Source organism: Phoca vitulina, unplaced genomic scaffold, assembly GCF_004348235.1.
Source record: "Phoca vitulina isolate PV1807 unplaced genomic scaffold, GSC_HSeal_1.0 scaffold12, whole genome shotgun sequence".
Classification (NCBI taxonomy): Eukaryota; Metazoa; Chordata; class Mammalia; order Carnivora; family Phocidae; genus Phoca; species Phoca vitulina.
In genome coordinates this window covers 45,783,760-45,802,904 of record NW_022589715.1, presented here as the reverse complement: position 1 = coordinate 45,802,904, position 19,145 = coordinate 45,783,760, and the positions used below count along the sequence as shown (strand labels likewise).

The 19,145-nt window shown below is 48.8% G+C and overlaps 2 protein-coding genes and 1 pseudogene across 2 annotated transcripts in view; 2 read left to right on the top strand and 1 right to left on the bottom strand.

Moving 5' to 3' along the window:
- The window catches only part of KCNK12 (potassium two pore domain channel subfamily K member 12), a 53,524-nt gene extending 48,251 nt beyond the window's left edge, over nt 1-5,273 (bottom strand). Inside the window, exon 1 of the mRNA XM_032411029.1 lies at nt 3,341-5,273. Coding sequence (XP_032266920.1) covers nt 3,341-3,731 — 391 coding nt within the window. The 5' untranslated portion in view covers nt 3,732-5,273. The remainder of the gene's footprint in view (nt 1-3,340) is intronic.
- Nucleotides 1-19,145, top strand: part of MSH2 (mutS homolog 2) — a 222,312-nt gene that overhangs the window by 148,547 nt on the left and 54,620 nt on the right. The gene's annotated exons all lie outside the window — the stretch shown is intronic.
- LOC116636319 lies at nt 12,759-13,831 on the top strand (annotated as a pseudogene).

The window sequence follows — 19,145 nt, the reverse complement described above, 5'->3', positions numbered from 1 at the left end:
ATCCTTCACGTTTTCTCAGGACTCAATCAGTTGTTGGCCTGACCAATAGACCAGTCCTCCTGCCCAGCCCTGCCCTGCTGTCAGACCCACACACACCCACACCCATTATTAAATACTCCAGTCTCAAACAAGGATGTGCCCACTAATTATATGCATGAAATTGGTAAACCAAGCACTGCATAACATGGATTCTGGACCCAGCTGAACATATAATTAACCGTGACCTGAGACAAGTCCCTTAACACTCTGCACCACATGGGATTGGACTAAAGGTCTCCTCCTTGTTCTAGTCATCTTTAGTGAAAATAGCCAGGATATGCCGCCCATAAACACTGTGATCCATCTATTGGTGGAACATGCTTTAACCTGTGTCTTGTAGGATAAGCTTTAACTTTTCAAAATGTAGCACCAGGACCGACATACACAATTCATCATATTTATAGAATAAATAAAAGAAGGGTTTTTTTTTTAATACTAAAATCTAGATGCATCATTTAGCAGGGTCCACACAATACAAAAAAGGAATGTCCACACTACAGCATGGACCATATACACCATGATCTTACACTGATCAGATAAAACTGAGTGCATGTGAATTTCCCTCCTCACTGGATGAGGTGACAGGCAGAGAATCCTGACTGCCCATTTTGGACTGAGCTTTGGCTCCCTGAGCCACTAAATCCATAAAAGCACCAATACTAATAATTGTCTCTGAAGACTCAGGGCATTTAAGGGAAAGAAACTATATAAGCAGAAGAGAAACTGATGTATGTAGGTCTTTAGTTAAATTTCATTGAAGTACATTTTGCAAGAGAAGGCTGAAATGACAACCATGCTACTTTGGGATTCAGCAGAACTTATCGGACGGACAGAGTGACTGATTTGAACCACTGGCCCAGACCACTAGAGCAGGTGGATAACTGACAGCGGTCCTGCTACTCACGTGGCTGTCCTGCCATCCCCGCAAAGGTCTGTTTCGATGCTAAGCTGTCCACAGCCTAGTTCTGGTCCCTGAGTGCAGCTCCCCTGAGAGATACATGTCTCCCTGCGGCAGATTTTGGAAACAGTGTGCTGGGTCATTCGTAACACAGCCACATGCTTGAGTGTAGCCCTCCTACACTGCTTGCCTACATCTGAAAACACAAATCAAGAAAGAGAACATAGCTCCTTTCTGCTTGACTAAAGAACAGCCTATTCTGCCAGTAGATTAAAGGCTGGGGCTTGGAAAAATTTGCCAACACACAGACTTGATTTTGTGCAAAGACTGAGAGAAGCTTTAGGAGCTGTGGCTGGGCAGTGAATGAAGAAATTGATGGGAGCTCCATCAGAGAGGCGCCAAGACCACAGGTCATTGGCATGGGACCCCATTCGGGTGGACTCACTGCCTATAGGGGAAGAGGATGCTGCTAACACCTTTCCCTTTAGCCTGTGAGTTCCATTAGGAAGCTAAAGCCAGAGTGTGTAAGTGGGAAAGAAATGCTGTCACCACCCAAAATGTGCACAGGTGTGCCTCTAGGTGGAAGAAAGCAAAAGGGTATGTTTACAAGAGGAAGAGCACAAATCAGTAATGAGCGATGAAGGCATGATGTCATCCTCTAGGACTAAGCATCCTTAGTACTTTTAAAGCACTTAAAAAAAACTCTAGTTGCTATAGCAACTTGATGCAGCTCTTAAAAGGGGATTTTTTTTTTTTTTTTTTGAGGGGGTCATTTTATATCTTCAATCACCATAACAACATGATATAGCTTTTAAAGGGTATTTTTATCCAATTTGTGTGTGCTTTGGGCTTGGGCCATATTTGCCTTTTCTACTTAAAATAATCAGATCAAGCATGACACATGAAAAATCATTGAAGGAAAGGAAGCCCTTTCGTAGACTATACATATACACTCAGAAAGACATCTCTAGCTGCTCATATCCTGCACATGGATGAAGGCTTTCTGTCTCCCAGCAGCCATCTGCGATGGCTTACACTGGCCAGTTAGTCTGTGCCCGTCTCTGAGCTGGCATAGCAAACTAGCCCAGAGCCTACCCATGGAAGTTGTGTCCATGCAATCCCTCACTGCTCAGCCCTGTGAATCCAGCCCCCTCCTCGAAAACTACCACCAGGAGATAGTGCCTAGGGGTGACTAGTGATATGGCCAGCCAAATGCCTTCTCCCACTCTGGGACTCAAAGCAGGAGCAGATGGGACACACAAAATCTCACCAAAGTGGAAATCCTGTATTTATTCTGCACTCTCTAGTAGCTGGGGAGGAGATCTGTTCACATGACACCCAGGGTCCAGGGAAAGGGGGGATGGGGAAAGTGGGTGCCAGGAGAAGAAGTAAGACAAGGAAGGGGCAGAGTGGGGAGCAGCAAGGGACTCCAGGTTCTCTACAGGAGAGGTTCAGAGGAGGGGTAAAAGTGGGAGAAGTGGGGGGCTTATTAAAGGAGTATTTAAACAGCATGTTGTGTATGGTTGTGAAACCGTGAGCTGTTTATCCCAGAAATAACGAAAAGGGATAATAAGTATAGAGAAGCCACCCCCTCCCCCACCCCACCCAGCTACCCCTTGGTGCCACTATTGGTTGGAAAAGATGGCAAGGTAACAGGAGAGGTCAAGAAATTGGAGAAGTCGGGAAGGGGGCAGAGGGAGAAGGGTGAGAAGGTGGGGGGGAGCAGAATAACAGCGCTGAAGTCCGGGCCTCCAAGTCTAACGGGCTTTTCTTTGGGGGAGGTGCGGTGTGGACCGTAGGAGAAGCGGGTGGGAAGGAGATCAAGGAAAGTGGTCGCCCTCCCCAGGGTAAAGGGCTAGAGGATACTGAAGGAAAACGCGTGGCAAAAGAAGAAAGGAGAAAGAAGAGAGAAAAACGCTATGAGTGAAGGTAAAGGGGGCTTCCCAAATCCTCTGGATGAGGAAACAGACCCAGGGGGCGCGAGAAATGCAAGGAAACAGCAGGCCCTGGACGCTTGTTCTCACGAGTCCTCTTAGAGGCGAAAACTGAGGCGCACAGAGGTTAAGTCATAGAGCTGGCAAGCGCTGGAGCGCGCGGGCGGCCGCCGGTCAGCCCAGAGCCTGGGTGAGGGTTCTCCCCATTCGGCCGCACTGCCTGGCGAGTCACCGCTGGGTGAGCGCCAGAGATGGACCTCTCAGGCTTCCCGCGCCGACAGCCGGTTAAGAAAGAGAAGGGTCAGGAGGAGGGGGACGGACAGAGAGGTGAGGGCAAGAGGAAAGTAGGCGGTGGGGTGTTAGAAGGTAAGGGGGGAGCCAAGGGACGCGGACCCAGCCTCCTAGCGGTGGAAAGGGCGGCAGGTGAAAGGCACGGAGAGGAAAGACGCGCGCGGGGCGCGCCGCTCACCTATGGTCGATACCACGGTGCCCACGAAGTAGAAGGCGCCGGGGAAGTCCCAGCGCGGGCGCAGCGCGTCGGCTCGGACGCCGGCGGCCAGCGCGGCCTCGTAGTGCCGGAGGAAGGCGCGCAGCTCCGGCTCGGCCACGCCGTGCGCTGCGCTGAAGTTGCGCAGCGTGGCGCCCCAGCGCGCCCGCGCCTCCGCCTCGCCCGGGCTCTCGAGCGCAGAGAAGACTGTGGCGCCCGCCACCAGGTAGAGGCCGATGAGCGCCGCCAGCAGCACGAAGCGACCCGTGTCCTCGTTGAGGTGCGAGCGGCGGCAGCAGCAGCAGCAGCAGGAGGGGCGCGGCAGGCGGCGGCGGCAGCGGCGGGGCGGGGGCCGGGGGCTGCGGGAGGACATGGTCCGGAGCTCAGCCCCGGGGCCGGGGCGGCGCTCGGGGCCCGGGCCGCGACATCCCCCCCGCGGGAGCAGAAGCGTGAGGATGGTGGCCAGGGGTCGGGGGCCGCCGCGGAGCCCCTTGCCGCCTCCCCCAGAGCCCGGACGGCAGGGCGCCTCGCCCCCGCCTCCGCCTCCTCGGCGCTCAGGCCGCACACGGGTCCCGCGGCCCTTCGGGCGCCCGGGCTGGGACGCTCCTCTCCGCGCCCCGACGCCTCGCCGGCTCCCGCAGCTCCTCACCCGCCACCCTCGGGCGCAGGGGTCTGAAGCTAGGCCCCTGCCGCCCTGTGGCCGGCGTCCGCGGGGCCCCGGGCCTCATACTCCTCTCCAGACAGGCCGCGGGCGGCGGGCGGAGCGGGCTGGGGAACCCGGGAGCCTAAGACTGGGACGCCGCAGCAGGGCACGAAGAAAGCCCCCGGGGGCGTCCCATGGGGCGTTCCCCTCTCGGCGGCTCCCAGGCGCAGCCTGCGCGGGCAGTCCGCTCCCACCCCCGGGCCTGAGCTGGCGGCGTCGGCTTCGGAGCCTCAGAACAGAGCCGAGTCCCGGGAAGCGCTCCCTTTCCAGCTCCAGGCGGAGAGCCGCCCGGCACGGAGAGGCGGAGTCACCGGCGCCCGGGGCGGGGTGTTGGGGGGGAGATAAGGATGGAAGGAAAGGGGTGGGGAGTTGGGCTGCTGCGACGCCTCCCGGTCGTTCTGGCGGCACTAAATGCGGGGCACCGAAGCAGGTGTCGGGACTGCGGTGCTGGCTGCCCCCCTGCTGGGGAACCCTGTCCGGCCCCTCCCTGAGCTTCGGCTTCGGAGTCCCTTTCTTATCTCCAAGCTGCCGCCAAACTTTGCTCAACTTGACGGTGCCTTGAGGTCTTCGGGGTTGGGGGGCCACACGACGCGAATCTTCCAACACCCTGTTCTCGGGCTGCAGTCCGAAGTTTAAGTTCCCTCTTGCTTCTTCTTCTTGGATCCTTCCGCAGTGCTAGGTCTCTGAGGGTTCCTTTGGGGAAATGATCCCGCCTGGGAAGGAATGGGGGTGGGGTCACTCGGCTCCGGGCGACCTGGGAATGAGGGCGTCTCCTCCCCTCCCGACCGAGCAGGCGGCCGGCGTCAGCACCGCGGACAGCGCATCGGTGCCGCAGCTCGGGGGCGGGCGGCGCTAGGGCTGCGGGGGCCTGCAGCGCGGGGCGAGGCCCGTCACCCTGCTGCGCGGTGCTCCCCAAACCCTGTTTCCCTTTCTCCTTCTCCTATTCCCCCCCTCCCCCGGTCGGTGGCAGGTACAGTTGCTGAGCAGCGTGCTGACAGGGCGAGGACGCTGCGGAACAGAGACAGGGGAGGAGTCAAGTGCGAGTAGGGGATCGAGGTGCCACCGGAGGAGGAGGCGTCCAGACCCACCCTACTGCTGGGTCTTCTTTCGCCACCCCAGCTCCCTGACTTCTCCAGCCCGGGGTGGGGGAGCTTGGATAGGAACCTGGCTGCGGCAGGGTGGGTAGAAGAGGTGCAGGGAAAGCTCCCTAGCAGGCTCGCTCCCCCGAGGCCGGCGTGGGGCGCGGAGGAAAGGGTGTGCTTTTGAGAGCGGCGGGGGCGGGCAGTCGTCGCCCCCTCGTCCCGCCGCGACCGGGAAACAGCTGGTGCTCCGCGCTACCGCGGGAGCTTCTCCGCAGAACACAATCCCGGCTTGGCCTGGGTCACAAAGTTCTGTGGCGAGTGAGGAACACCCTCGGTACGGAGGGACGGAAAAACATCCTCTTCGGGCAGCCAGCCCCTTCTCTGTCTGCCACCTTCCCATGATGATGATGAGACTACGCAGATAACAGAAAACAAAAACAATAATGGTGACTGTGTTTAGACACGCTAGGTGGGTGAACTGTGGCAAAATGTAGAGCTATCTCCCCACCCATTTCCCAGCCTGTCTGGCCTCCACACCAGAAAACACTCAAGCTAAGGTCAACCCAAAGTGGTGGCAGCATCGTCAGGCCCCTTAAGGGTCGGGGCGCTCAAAGTGGTTTCTGAAAGAGCCTCCGCTACTCACTGAGCATTTCCTAGCTTAGAAACTAGGTACCTCTCATCAAAAACTAATGATGTAATGTGTGGTGATTAACATAACAATAAATATTTAAAAAAAAAAGAAACTAGGTACCTCTGAGCCCATGCCACCACATGGAGACTGGGGTGGGGTAGGGTAGGGTGGGATGGGAGCAGGAGAGCTATTAGAAAGCTAAAAGGCATCTGACTTGGGGCATTGGTTTTCTTAAACCAGGCACATTGGAGACTTGGATCTTCCTAGAAATGCTGTTCGGTTTGTAGATAGAGCCAACTGCACTCCCCTATGCTTTAGGGAGGGACAGATGAGAAGAGACTCCACCACCATAGTCAGAACTAGGATTTCTGGCTGTGAGTGGCATGTGTCAAGTTTTGCAGTGATCTTCTTAGAAAGGAGCAGGGGAAACTTTGCATGAGGGGGAGAATATCTCATTCATACTGGGAGCTTTAAACAAACACAAATTATTGCCATTGCACACTATTGCTATTATTTGCAAAATGCACTTCAATTATTCTCTTTCCAGGTCTTTGCCTCTCTTGGGCTTTACAAAAGTGCTGTTTCCCCAACTTCTTCTCTCTTCCCTACAATACCCCCATCTCTACAAGTTCCTGCAGGCAGGGAGGACAGCCCAGCCATGGACCTTTGGAGCTGGATTCCACTTGACTGGTCAGCCCTGACAGAAACCCTGAGAAGTGTCATTCCAGGAGTTGGCACTGGAAGCCTCCAGATGCAGCTGAAGGGAATTGCCAGACCTCTCAGTGGCTTTCTTTGCCCAGACTCCCAGGGCAGGGACAGAGTGCTTTGCTGCAGTGTTCTGTGCCTCTGGACCAGTTCCTTGCCCAGTTGGCAGAGGACCTGCCTTGTCCTCCAGCTTATTATTCTAGATTGATTAGCAGCAAACCCCTGGCATCAATCTCAACTCTGAATGATCTAATCAATTTATATAATAGGAAAATGATGAGTTCCCTGCACATAGGCACGGGGTCCTTTGGGGGACCAGCCCCATGATGAATGCCACTTGTGCCCACTGAATCAATATTTAAGTCACTGATTTCCAGCTGGCTATCCTCAAAGCCTTTACCTTGGCCCCGAATTGCTGCAGGAGCCTCCTAGGGATGAAGGCTTGCTATCTCAGATGTCTCCCTTTTTAGCTCCATCCTGCTTGCATCTGCTAGTCATTGCTGTGATCATGCCATTTGATCTGATCATGTGACTAATGTCCCTAGATTACAGTCTTCCATGGCTTCCCCAAAACTATAAAAATTTAGTCTTTAAACCCTTGGGGCTGCCATTCAAAGCCCTTGCTGATGTGATTCCCAGCAAATCATTCCAGCTTCACCTTCTGCTATGTCCTGCTTATCCCCCAAGTACTCTATACTCAGCCCAATCATCAGGCCTTTGCTTGTGCTGTGGCCCCTGCTGGAGTGCCATCTTCTTTCTCCTTCTCTCCAGCTCTTCAAATATACAGCTCAACTCAGGTTAAAACTTTTTTCCAGAAGACTTTTCCTTTGAAGGATAATTTGACCCAATCACTTTGATGCCATCATTTCAATTCTAAGATCATTTGATTCCTCTTTGTCCTTGCAAACTTCAGATAAGACACCTGAGCAGGTACAGGTCTTCACTTTTTCTGTATCTCTCTGTCTTTTATAAAAGAAAACACAATGGCAAGAGCATTAACCAGGAAAATTAGGGAAGGTCAAATGCGCCCAATTGGCAATTCTACCCCTACCCATATACCCAAGATTAATGGAAAGATATATCCACACAAAAGCTTGTCCATGAATGTTCATAGCAGCATTTATCAATAATAGCCAAAAAGTGGAAACAACTCATCAAGTCCATAAGTATCCATCAACTTATGAATGATAAATACAATGGGATATAGCCATACAATGACATATTCAACAATAAAAAGGAATGGAGTACTGACACATGCTACAACATGAATGAATCTTGAAATATCACACTAAGTGAAAGAAGCCAGTCACAAAAGATGACCTATTGTATGATTTCATCTGTAAGAAATATCCAGAGTAGGAAAATCCACAAAGATAGAAGTAATTTAGTGGTTGCTTTGGGCTGAAGAATTGAGGAGGAATGGGAGTGATCGCTAATGGGTATGGAAGTTTCTTTGGAGGTGATAAAAATATTCCAAAATTGTGGCAATGATTACACAGTTCTGCAAATATACTAAAAAGCACCAAATTATATATTTTAAATTAATGAATTGTATATTAATTACATCTCAATAAATCTATTAAAAATACAAATACAACTACTTGATCAATTGCTTTATTGAAAAAATAGAAATAGAAAAGAATTGATTCCAAGGAAAATGATTTCTTTTTTTTTTTTTTTTTAAGATTTTATTTATTTATTTGAGAGAGAATGAGAGACAGAGAGCACGAGAGGGAAGAGGGTCAGAGGGAGAAGCAGACCCCCCAGCTGAGCAGGGAGCCCGATGTGGGACTCGATCCCGGGACTCCAGGATCATGACCTGAGCCGGAGGCAGTTGCTTAATCAACTGAGCCACCCAGGCGCCCAAATCATTTCTTTAAAATAGGAAAAATTGTGGAAAGTTTAGCTGCACTAAAGAGAAAATTGATTATGAAATTAACTTGAATAAAATAAGTTTGCTCCAGAAAGTACTTTCTCTTAAAAATTAATCTCTGTTGGTAAAATTCTCATGAAAAATTCTGCATTCCAAGTAACAAATTCAGAATTTCCTGGGTGCCTCCAAACCTCTTTCATCTTCCTGATCTCAGAACTCCTCTATTATTTATTATTCATTTGCAATTAGTTGTGTAACAAGATATAAATAAAGTCTGGGTCTGGAGAAGCTGATCATCTCTATCATGTGAAGGGTCACTTGAGTTGTATAATTGCAGAAACCCTTCTCCCCTCATTCTCCTGGAATTAGGAAAAAGGAAGACCTTTTATGTTTTATGTGATTTGGCAAAAATTTCCTCACACCATGTTTTACAGAGCTGGTGGCTGAGGAGGACCAAACCGATTCCACCCAGGACCTTCTGGGATGGAAAGGAAAGATGTCTGACTTGTCTTCCCTGAGTTTGAGGTCAAAGAGGTTTGTTGAGGAAGGGTACAGAGGGCAGTGGCTAACCACAGCCCAGGAGCTGGGAGAAAGGCCCTTTGAAATGAAATTATTCTGAGGGTGAGGAGTCGGATTGGAAGCTAGGCTCAGACAAGTGTCTAAATGCTTTGGTAGCAGAGGATGTAACCAATGCCACATGTCCCATAGGCACATCTCCCTAGCACTCTGTGGGATCTGAAACCCAGAGTTGGTTGAGCCTGGGCTTGTGACCTGAGAGGAGAGTATCCTTGGTACCCAAGGTGGCACCTCATGGTAAAGTGCGTCTGAGCAGTGATAGATACGCAGTGCTACAGATGGTACAGAGGTGCTTACAGTAACAGGGTCGATCATGTTCCTTTTCTTTCCAATTTGCATTTGGGGGAGGGGGTCCCTTTTGGACTGAACAAGGCTCCATTTTCTTACTGATCCTCTGTCTAGATTTTCTATCCATTATTAAATGTGGGTATTTAGAGGCACCTGGGTGGTTCAGTCAGTTAAGAGTCTGACTTCGGCTCAGGTCATGATCTCAGGGTTCTCTGCTCAGCAGGGCGTCTGTTTCTCCTTCTCCCTCTGCACCCCCCACTCATGTTCTCTCTCTCTCTCTCAAATAAATAAATAAATAAGTGGGTATTTAAGTCTTCAATTATTATCATTAAACTCATTTCTCCCTTCAAATCTGTCAGTGTTTGCTTCATATGTTTTGGGGCTCTGTTATTTGGTGCATATGTGTTTATAATTATTATAGCTTCTTGATAGATTTACCTTTTTTTCAATATATAATGTCCTCTTTTGGTCTATTGTAACAATTTTTAATTTAAAGTCTATTTTGGGATGCCTGGGTGTCTCAGTCCATTAAGTATCTGCCTTTGGCTCAGGTCATGATCCCAGGATCCTGGGATTAAGTCCCACAAGGGGCTCCTTGCTCAGCAGGGAGCCTGCTTCTCCCTCAGCCTGCTGCTCCCCCTGCTTGTGCACTCACATGCACTCTCTCTCTCTGATAAATAAATACATAAAATCTTTTAAAAAATTAAAGTCTTTTTTGTCTGAAGAAGACATCCAAATGGCCAAAAGACACATGAAAAAATGCTCCACATCACTCGGCATCGGGGAAATACAAATCAAAACCACAATGAGATAACACCTCACACCAGTCAGAATGGCTAAAATTAACAAGTCAGGAAACGACAGATGTTGGCAAGGATGCAGAGAAAGGGGAACCCTCCTACACTGTTGGTGGGACTGCAAGCTGGTGCAGCCATTCTGGAAAACAGTATGGAGGTTCCTCAAAAAGTTGAAAATAGAGCTACCCTACAACCCAGCAATTGCACTATTGGGTATTTACCCCAAAGATACAAGTGTAGTGATCTGAAGGGGCACCTGCACCCCAATGTTTATAGCAGCAATGTCCACAATAGCCAAACTATGGAAAGAGCCCAACTGTCTATCAATAGATGAATGGATAAAGAAGATGTGGTATATATATACACAATAGAATATTATGCAGCCATCAAAAAATGAAATCTTGCCATTTTCAATGATGTGGATGGAACTAGAGGATATTATGCTAAGCAAGATAAGTCAATCAGAGAAAGACAATTATCATATGATCTCCCTGATATGTGGAATTAAAGAAACAAAACGGAGGATCATAGGGGAAGAGAGGGAAAAATAAAACAAGACAAAAACCAGAGCTGGAGACGAACCGTAAGAGACTCTTTTTTTTTTTTTTTTAAGATTTATTTATTTATTTATTTGACAGAGAGAAAGAGAAAGCACAAGTAGTCAGAGTGGCTGGCAGAGGGAGAGGGAGAGGATGAAGCAGACTCCCAGCTAAGCAGGGAGCCTGAAGCGGGGCTCGATCCCAGGACCCTGGGATCATGACCTGAGCCAAAGGCAGAGACTTAACCACCTGAGCCACCCAGGCGCCCCAAGAGACTCTTAATCATAGGAAACAAACTGAGGGTTGCTGGAGGTGAGGGGGGATGGAGGGATGGGGTAACTGGATAATGGACATTAAGGAGGGCACGTGATGTAATGAGCACTGGGTGTGATATAAGACTGAGGAGTCACAGGCCTGTACCTCTGGAACCAATAATACATTATATGTTAATTAATTGAATTTAAATTAAAAATATTTTTAAAAAAATAAAGTCTATTTTGTCTGGAGTATAGCCACTCCAACTCTCTTTTTGTTACTATTTACATAGAATGTCTTTTTCCACCCATTTACTTTCATTTTTTAAAAAAATTAAAAAAAATTTTTTGAGAGGAAGAGTGTACACAAGTGGGGGAAGGAGCAGAGGGAGAGGGAGAGAAATCCTCAAGCAGACTCCCCACTGAGAGCAGAGCCTGATGTGGGACTCAATCCCAGTACTCTGAGATCAGGACCTGAGCTGAAACCAAGGGTCAGATGCTTAATCTACTGAGCCACTCAGGTGCCCCATCACCCATTTACTTTCAATCTATTTGTGTCTTTGGATCTTAAGTGAGTCTCTTGTAGATAGTATATAGTTGGTACATGAGATTCCTAATTGAACTTGTTAAGAATGCCTATGATTGGGGCGCCTGGGTGGCTCAGTCTTTAAGCGTCTGCCTTCGGCTCAGGTCATGGTCCCAGGGTCCTGGGATCGAGCCCTGCATCCGGCTTCCTGCTCGGTGGGAAGACTGCTTCTCCCTCTCCCACTCCCCCTGCTTGTGTTCCTACTCTCGCTCTCTCTCTCTCTGTCAAAAAAAAAAAAAGAATGCCTGTGATTGTTCAGCTGCTTCCTGGTATATTCCCAAATAATCAATGAATAGACATTTACTGAGAACCTATCAAGTACAAAACAATGTGATGTAAGTGTGTGTGTGTGTGTGCATGTGTGTGCACATGTGTGCACGTGCTGAGCTCTGCTGTCCCTTCAAGAGCTTAAAGCCTGGCTCAGGAGTCAAGATACACATATATGAAGCAGGAGGGACCATGACACAGCAGGTACAGGTAGGAGCTGACCGTTTGGTACTCATCATAGATGAGAGAAAGGAGCCTGTGGTGAGGACCACAGGAGTCAGAAGCAGCTTTGGGTAGCAGGCAGAATGGCGGCTGGTCCTGAAGGATGGGTAGAATTCAGATGGACTGGAAGAAAGGGAACATCCCAGTCAGGAGAGTGGATCTGAGTGCTAGTGTGGAAGCAGGAAAGAGCATATTGTGTTTAAGGAACTGTGGCAAGCAGAGAGGAAAGTTCCTCTGTCTTTTACAATCCATGACTCCATTGGCTGGCCTGTCATCCTTTTAATACCCCTTGAGTGCATGCAATAACCGGCCTGTGAAACCCAATGGGGAGTGTTTTTCTTCCAGGATGAGTGTCAGATATCGAATATAGGTGGATTCATGAAGCCAATTTTATGGCAAACTTTTAGTTTCCCCATAGACACACCACATTGAGGGGACTGTTGATCAAGTTGTATCTGCAGAGGAAAAGAGGGACAAATGAGGAACATATTAGGTATAGAGCCACAGGCTCTAGTGTTTAGACCTCCCTGGGCTCCAGTTTCCATATCTGTCTTTGCAAAGAGTGTACAGTCTTCTTCTTTTTTTTTTTTAATTTATTTTAGAGAGAGAGAGAGCAGGAGCGAGGAGGGGCAGAGGGAGCCCTCTCTTCCAATGCCAAATCACTTCTTAATTTTTAAGTGTCTATTTCAACTTTTATTTTAAAATCTGACCCAGATTTTTTGTCCTGTAGGTAAGACCATATGTGTATTGATTTGTCCCAAGTGGACTTTGACATAAGTTTTTAAAGACTGTATAAATAGGCCAATTTTGGACCACCAGGGGTGGTGCATACCACGGGTTCCCCGGGCAGCCCGCCTCTGCTCTCCTGGGCTCTGGGATGATCGGCCAGAAGATGCTCTACTCCTTCTTCTCCCTGAGCCTCACGGGGAAGCGACGTGCCCGCAGTCCCAAGCTGGCCCACCCACGGACCGGCCTAGCGGCGGCAGCTAAACACAACAGAGATGCAGCGGCCAGCCCTGCCAAGACGTCCCAGGCCGGGCAGGAGGACCCCAGCACACTGCCCTCCTCGCGGCTGACCCCGCCAAGTTGGTCCGCATCCGGAGGAGCAAGGCTGCCCTGCTCAGACTCGCCGCACGCAACGTGCCCGTGGGTTTCGGTGAGAGTTGGCAGACAAGGCTCAGCGCAGCATTCGGGAAACCGTATTTCATCAAGCTAATGGGATTTGTTGCGGAAGAAAGAAAACATTACACTGTTTATCCACCCCCACACCGAGTCTTCACGTGGATCCAAATGTGTGCCCTAAGACATGTGAAGGTTGTCATCCTGGGTCAGGATCCGTTTCATGGACCCAACCAAGCCCATGGGCTCTGCTTTAGTGTTCGAAGACCCGTTCCACCGCCACCCAGTCTGGAAAACATTTATAAAGAGCTGTCTACAGACATAGATGGTTTCGTTCATCCTGGTCATTTATCCGGGTGGGCCAAGCAAGGTGTTCTCTTACTCAACGCTGTCCTCACGGTCCGGCACATCAGGCTAATTCTCATAAGGAGAGAGGATGGGAGCAATTTACTGATGCGGTTGTGTCCTGGCTAAGTCAGAACTCCAGTGGCCTCGTCTTCTTGCTGTGGGGCTCTTAAGCTCAGAAGAAAGGCAGTGCCATCGATAGGAAACGCCACCACGTGCTCCAGGCTGCGCAGCCCTCCCGGCTGTCGGGGTACAGAGGGTTCTTCGGATGTAGACATTTCTCTAAAACCAATGAGCTGCAGCAGAAGTCTGGCAAGGAGCCCATCAACTGGAAGGATCTGTGACCCTGAGCTGGAGGGCTGTCTCTGGGCAGTTTCTAGAAGCTGCTATCGAAGTATTTGCCAGGAGTGGCAACTTGATCCAGACAGAAGCAGCGAAGGCTCTACCTTGGGACCAAATGGCGTCTTTGCAACATGGCTCTGGCCTAAAACTTGAGGTCACAGTATCTGGGAGAGAGTGGAGGACAAATACACTTAAGACTTCTTCTGTCACCTTTACGGTAAAAGGGGACAGGGGACAGAAGCACCTCTTTGGTACAGCCAGCTGCTACTTGTTTTTACCTGGCAGATTAGACTTGAGGTTGTAAGGTGTCAGGTGTGTTTATCTAGAAAGCCACCCCTCTTTGCCCCACCTGGCATTCCAGTTCTTGGCCAAGTACACTGCTCCCTAGATCCTTCCCCGAGCCCTCAGGCCCCTCCTTGAAGGAAACAGGAGGACAGTTTGCAAGTGCCCAGAAATTTAGGGATGAAAATTCCTGAGGACTGATCCTCTGTGTGAGCCTTCACAGACAGGCAGAGGGAAGTGAGCTGGAGTTTGTTTTTACAGTTATCCTGTGGGTGTTCCTAGGAATGAACAGTAGAAGTTGGACTGGAAGAAAGAGAAAGGGACATTTTTTTAATTTTATTTTTTTTAAGCGAGGAAATGCTTTTCTCCTAGGTGTATCCTGAGTTGGAATTTTTAACACAGCAGACTGCCAAAGGCTGTTTTTTATGGACTGAAATCACATGGGGATTTTTTTTTCCTGCAACACTGGTGAATTTTGCTGTTTTAAAAATACTTACGCAGATGTATATATATATGTATATATATGTATATATATAGTAATCCTTTGTTGGGGAGACAATTTTTGTTAGGTCTGCACCTTTATCCTAGATCCTATTAGAGATGCTGTTGATGTGTTAGCCAGGGAAAGAGTTAACCCCGAGTGAGTTTGGGAATAAAAGACTGTTGGTTTAAAAAAAAAAAAAAAAAAGACTTGTATAAATACTGTGTAATTAACATAGAATAATTGAAAAATTCAAGGGACGCCTGGGTGGCTCAGGAGGTTAAGCGTCTGCTTTCAGTTCAGGTCATGATCCCAGGGTCCTGGGATCGAGTCCCACACAGGGCTCCCTGCTCAGTGGGGAGCCTGCTTCTCCCTCTACCTGCTGCTCCCCCCTGCTTGTGCTCTATCTCTCTCTCTGACAAATAAATAAATAAAATCTTAAAAAAAAGAAAAATTTGATAAAGCAAAAAAGAAGAAAACAAAAATCACCCCAAATTCCGTCCCATTATCCTGAGAGAATTACTGTTGTTAATCATTTTTTCCTTTTTTTCTTTTTTTAAAAGTAAGCTCTACACCCAACGTGGAGCTCAAACTCATGACCCTGAGTTCCAGAGTCACATGCTCTATCAACTGAGCCAGCCAGGTGCCCCTGTTATTAATTACTTTAATGATTCCTCTGCCTGGTTGACTGGCTCTATCTGTCTGTCTGTCTGTCTATCTATCTCTCTATCTACACATATTTAATTTTGCTAAAATGATGGGATATTTTACATTATAGGTTGTTAACAATTTTTTCAATTATTTCTCCCCCCCAATATTTTAATTCAAATATATTTGTTGAGCACCTACTATGTGCCAAGAACAACTGCCCCAGTACCTGGGTTGATTAATGATCATGGAGCTTATGTAACTTTCGTATCTGTATCTATACCTCTGTCTGTCTATGGAGAGAATATCGTTTGTTGACATTGTGTCCACACTGGCAGGTCTTCCTCAATTTTTTAGGTTCCCCCTCTTCCCTCTCCCTTATCTTTTTTCATCACTCTTTCCTTCCCCATTAAAATATCAGTAAATGTTTCGGTTTGCCTTCTCAATGAGACTGCTGGTTCCTATTCAAACCCATTCTCCACCTCTTTTTCAGTAGTAATTTGTTATAAATTAACATTTTCTTGGCACATACTATGTTGCAAGCATTATTCTAAATGCTTTAGATAGGTTAATACTTTTAGTCCTCACAACAACCCTATAAAGTAGGTATTACTATTGTCCCCATTTTACAGATGATAAAATCGAGGCACAGAGGTTAGCTTATTTGCCCAACGTTATACAACTAGCAAATGGCAGAGCTGGAATTTGAACCCAGGCAGCCTGGTTCCAGAGTCCATCCAACAAATAGAGTCCACAGGGCTGTGGGGTTAGTGGGGCAGGCAATCAGTGCAAACATGCAATTTTGACTGAAATGTTCAGGATGGAGGACATAGCTCACCGAGGTAGATCTGCGTTAATAGGATGCCACAAGAGGTGAATTTGTGATTGTAAAAGGCTTTCTGTTGTACGGTTTGCCTTTTTCCCCCCGAGAGGGAACAGTCTGTAAGGACTGTTTTTATATGTTTGTGAACTGACCAGGTGGGTTGGTTAAAGGGTTAGGAGCCAGTGGGGAGCATGGTGAAGCTACGTGGGCGCAGAGCAGAGCGAAGGCAGGGAGGGCAGGGAGGTCAGCCTTGTTTTCTAGCTCCCAGCCTCTCCATCCTACCAGGCACTCTCCACAACTATATTCTTCATTCACCTCCTGTCCTTTCCTCCAGCACACTGGATTCCTTCCACATTTCAGAAAGACTGCAAATCATCTCCCTTGTCCTCTTGAGAGGAGGGTCCTGTTTCTTAGACAAGGAGCTAGACAGAGATGGTTAATTAAATTTTCACGTCAGTAGGCAGTGGCTTCCTTACTTCGCTGGAATACGGGTCAGCACTGGTTCTTTAAAAAGAGCTTTGTAGAGACTCAGCGGATTCTGAATATGAGTTGGATGCTTGCCTGACTTGGGCCGGGACAAAGGGCCTAGTTCGCACATTCTCCCTGCTTCTGGCCTACTCCCACCCCCTTACTTCTGGAGGAGCTCAGTGCCTGCAGTATTCCTTCATCCAGGCATAGGACCTGAGTGGGAACAGGGGTGAAGTCCCTGAGGTGGGTCATTCCCTGCCCTGGAAGATGGAAGCCGCCTGGAATGAATGCCTTCTGTTGCATATATTCCTTAGTTAATCATCACCGAGTATATAATGGGGGCCCTCGTGGTTCTAACTGTGTGCACGAGAGAGACGGAGCAAGGAAGATCTTGGGTTGGGCCACAGGTTGCAGAAGGAGGTCCAGGAGAGGAGGACTTGAATCCTGTGTGAGAAAAATGGCAGCCTCAGGGAGGGAAAGGACAGGGAAAAAGGCACTGTTCGTTTCTCTCTTTTACTAGCTCTATGTTCCTGGACCCAAATCCACTATTCATCACTGAAATAAAACTCCAGAGGGTCAGCTACTTCCTGGTAGAGGAAAGACTGGTGGTCAAAGAAGTGATTAGGGGAAAGCCCACGTAGTCAGTGGGGCTGTGAGGGCCGCTAACCATGTTTTCTAATCTAGAGTCAGGACACATGGTCTGATCCAAATGTGATATTGGGACAGATGACTAAAAGTTAGGACTGCCAAAGAACTCAAGACCTGTAGTCAGGTCCACATACATAGAAATCATTCCCCTCATGCTATGTCCTCCAAAAATGTCTCAGCAGGAGGAGAGGGGGAGCAGGAAAGAGAAGGACATGAGAAGTCACTCTCTTTGTGGTCCTGGAGTAGATATTGTTGTTTTTGCCCATCCAGACTCCCTCCCCTTCTCAGTCTTCTGGTTTGGGTTGGGCAGGTCCTATGCAGCTCACCCCCACTCCTACCCTATCCCCACCATAGGGATGGCAAGATCCAGCCTATCCAAGTGGTGCACTCCATCCACCTGCCATGGGGTTGGCTCAGGCAAATGAGACTTAAACCTGGGACTTTTAACAGGTCCTTTGGAGAAAGTGAAGCTCTCATTCAATGGGGATCACTAACTTTAGGGACAGTGTCTGAGTGGAGGGTCCAGAAGCTAGCATGTGGCCAAGCCTGCCAAGGGGGCAACTACTAATCAACTTTCTATTTCTATGGATTTACCTATTCTGTATATTCCATATAAATGGACTCATACAATGCCTGACCTTTTGTGACTGGCTTCTCTTACTTAGCATCATGCTTTTGGGGTACATTGACACTAGCATATGTCAGTGCTTCATTCCTTTGTAAGGCTGAATAATATACTGTTGTATGGATGTACCACATTTTGTTTATCTATTCACTTGTTGATGAACATTTGGGTTGTTTCCACCTTTTGACTATTGTGAGTAGTGCCACTAGGAACATTCATGTACTTGTTCAAGTGTTTGAACACCTGTTTTCAATTCTTTTGGGTATGTGCCTGGGAGTGGAATTGTTGGGTCATACATTAATTCTTTGTCTACCTTTTTTGAGGAATTGCCAGATTCTTTTTCCACAGCAGCTGAACACAAATCCCCTTTTTATTGTCCTGTGTGACTCAAGGAGAGGTGAGATGCCAAGGCTGTGCCCTTTACTGTTCCCAGGGCCCCCAGGAGCATGGTCCTCACTGGTCTGGAATTGTTCTTGGGCTGGTGACTCCGACGGTGCAAACTGACACCCAGGAGTGATCACAGCTGAGGAGCCACATCCCTAAGACCCCTGAGGAGCCATGTCCCAGAACAGCCTCTCTCTTCAGCTGCTGGGAGAGGCACTTCTGGACAATGTCCCTCAGTCTGTCTATTCATACTTTCCTCCTGGGTGGCCTCCCCCAGAGCAGTGCTGAGAGGTGGCAGGCTAATTTAGGCTGAATTTCAAGGAGGGTCGAGGCTGTAGAATGGTCTCTCTCTCCATAGACCCAGGCCTTTGGGTCTATCCCTCATAAGGTGTGGGAACGACAACCCAGGTGACTATGGAGAGAGTCAAGCCAGGGCCAGGACAATTGTGCTTTATCTGCTGCCTACCCACTATGTGACCTTAAGTAAGTCCCTTCCTCTCTCTGGGCCTCAGTTTCTCAAGTGTCAAATGAGAGGGGCCGATGATCACACTGACCATCTTGGGGCTGGCTGCCTCCCACCCCACTTTGCTCCCAAACTTTCCTTCTCTGAATCTTCATGAAAGTCTAGGATTTGGGGGCACCTGGGTGGCTCAGTTGGTTAAGCATCTGCCTTCAGCTCAGGTCTTGATCTCCAGGTCCTGGGATCAAGCCCTGCATCAGGCTCCCAGCTCAGTGGGGAGTCTGCTTCTCCCTCTGCCTCTGCCCCTCCCCCTGCTTGTGCTCTCTCTCTTTTTCTCTCAAATAAATAAATAAATCTTTTTTAAAAAAGTCTAGGATTTTGCAACTGGCCAGAGGCACAGCAATAATCCAAACCACCCAGTCTGGCCCCCCGTTCCCGCTCTTGGTGTGTGCATGCTGGTTTTGACTGGCCATCGTGTGTGGGAGCTGAGCCCCGTCTACGGAGGGCATTCATTACCAGCACCGGCGCGTTCCTGCAGCTGCTACTCTGCAAACAGCAGCTGCCCGGCAGGTGCATGATGAGATGTGCCCCTCACAGCTGGCCCCTAGTAATGTTGTGACTTCCGGGGGCTGCATGGGG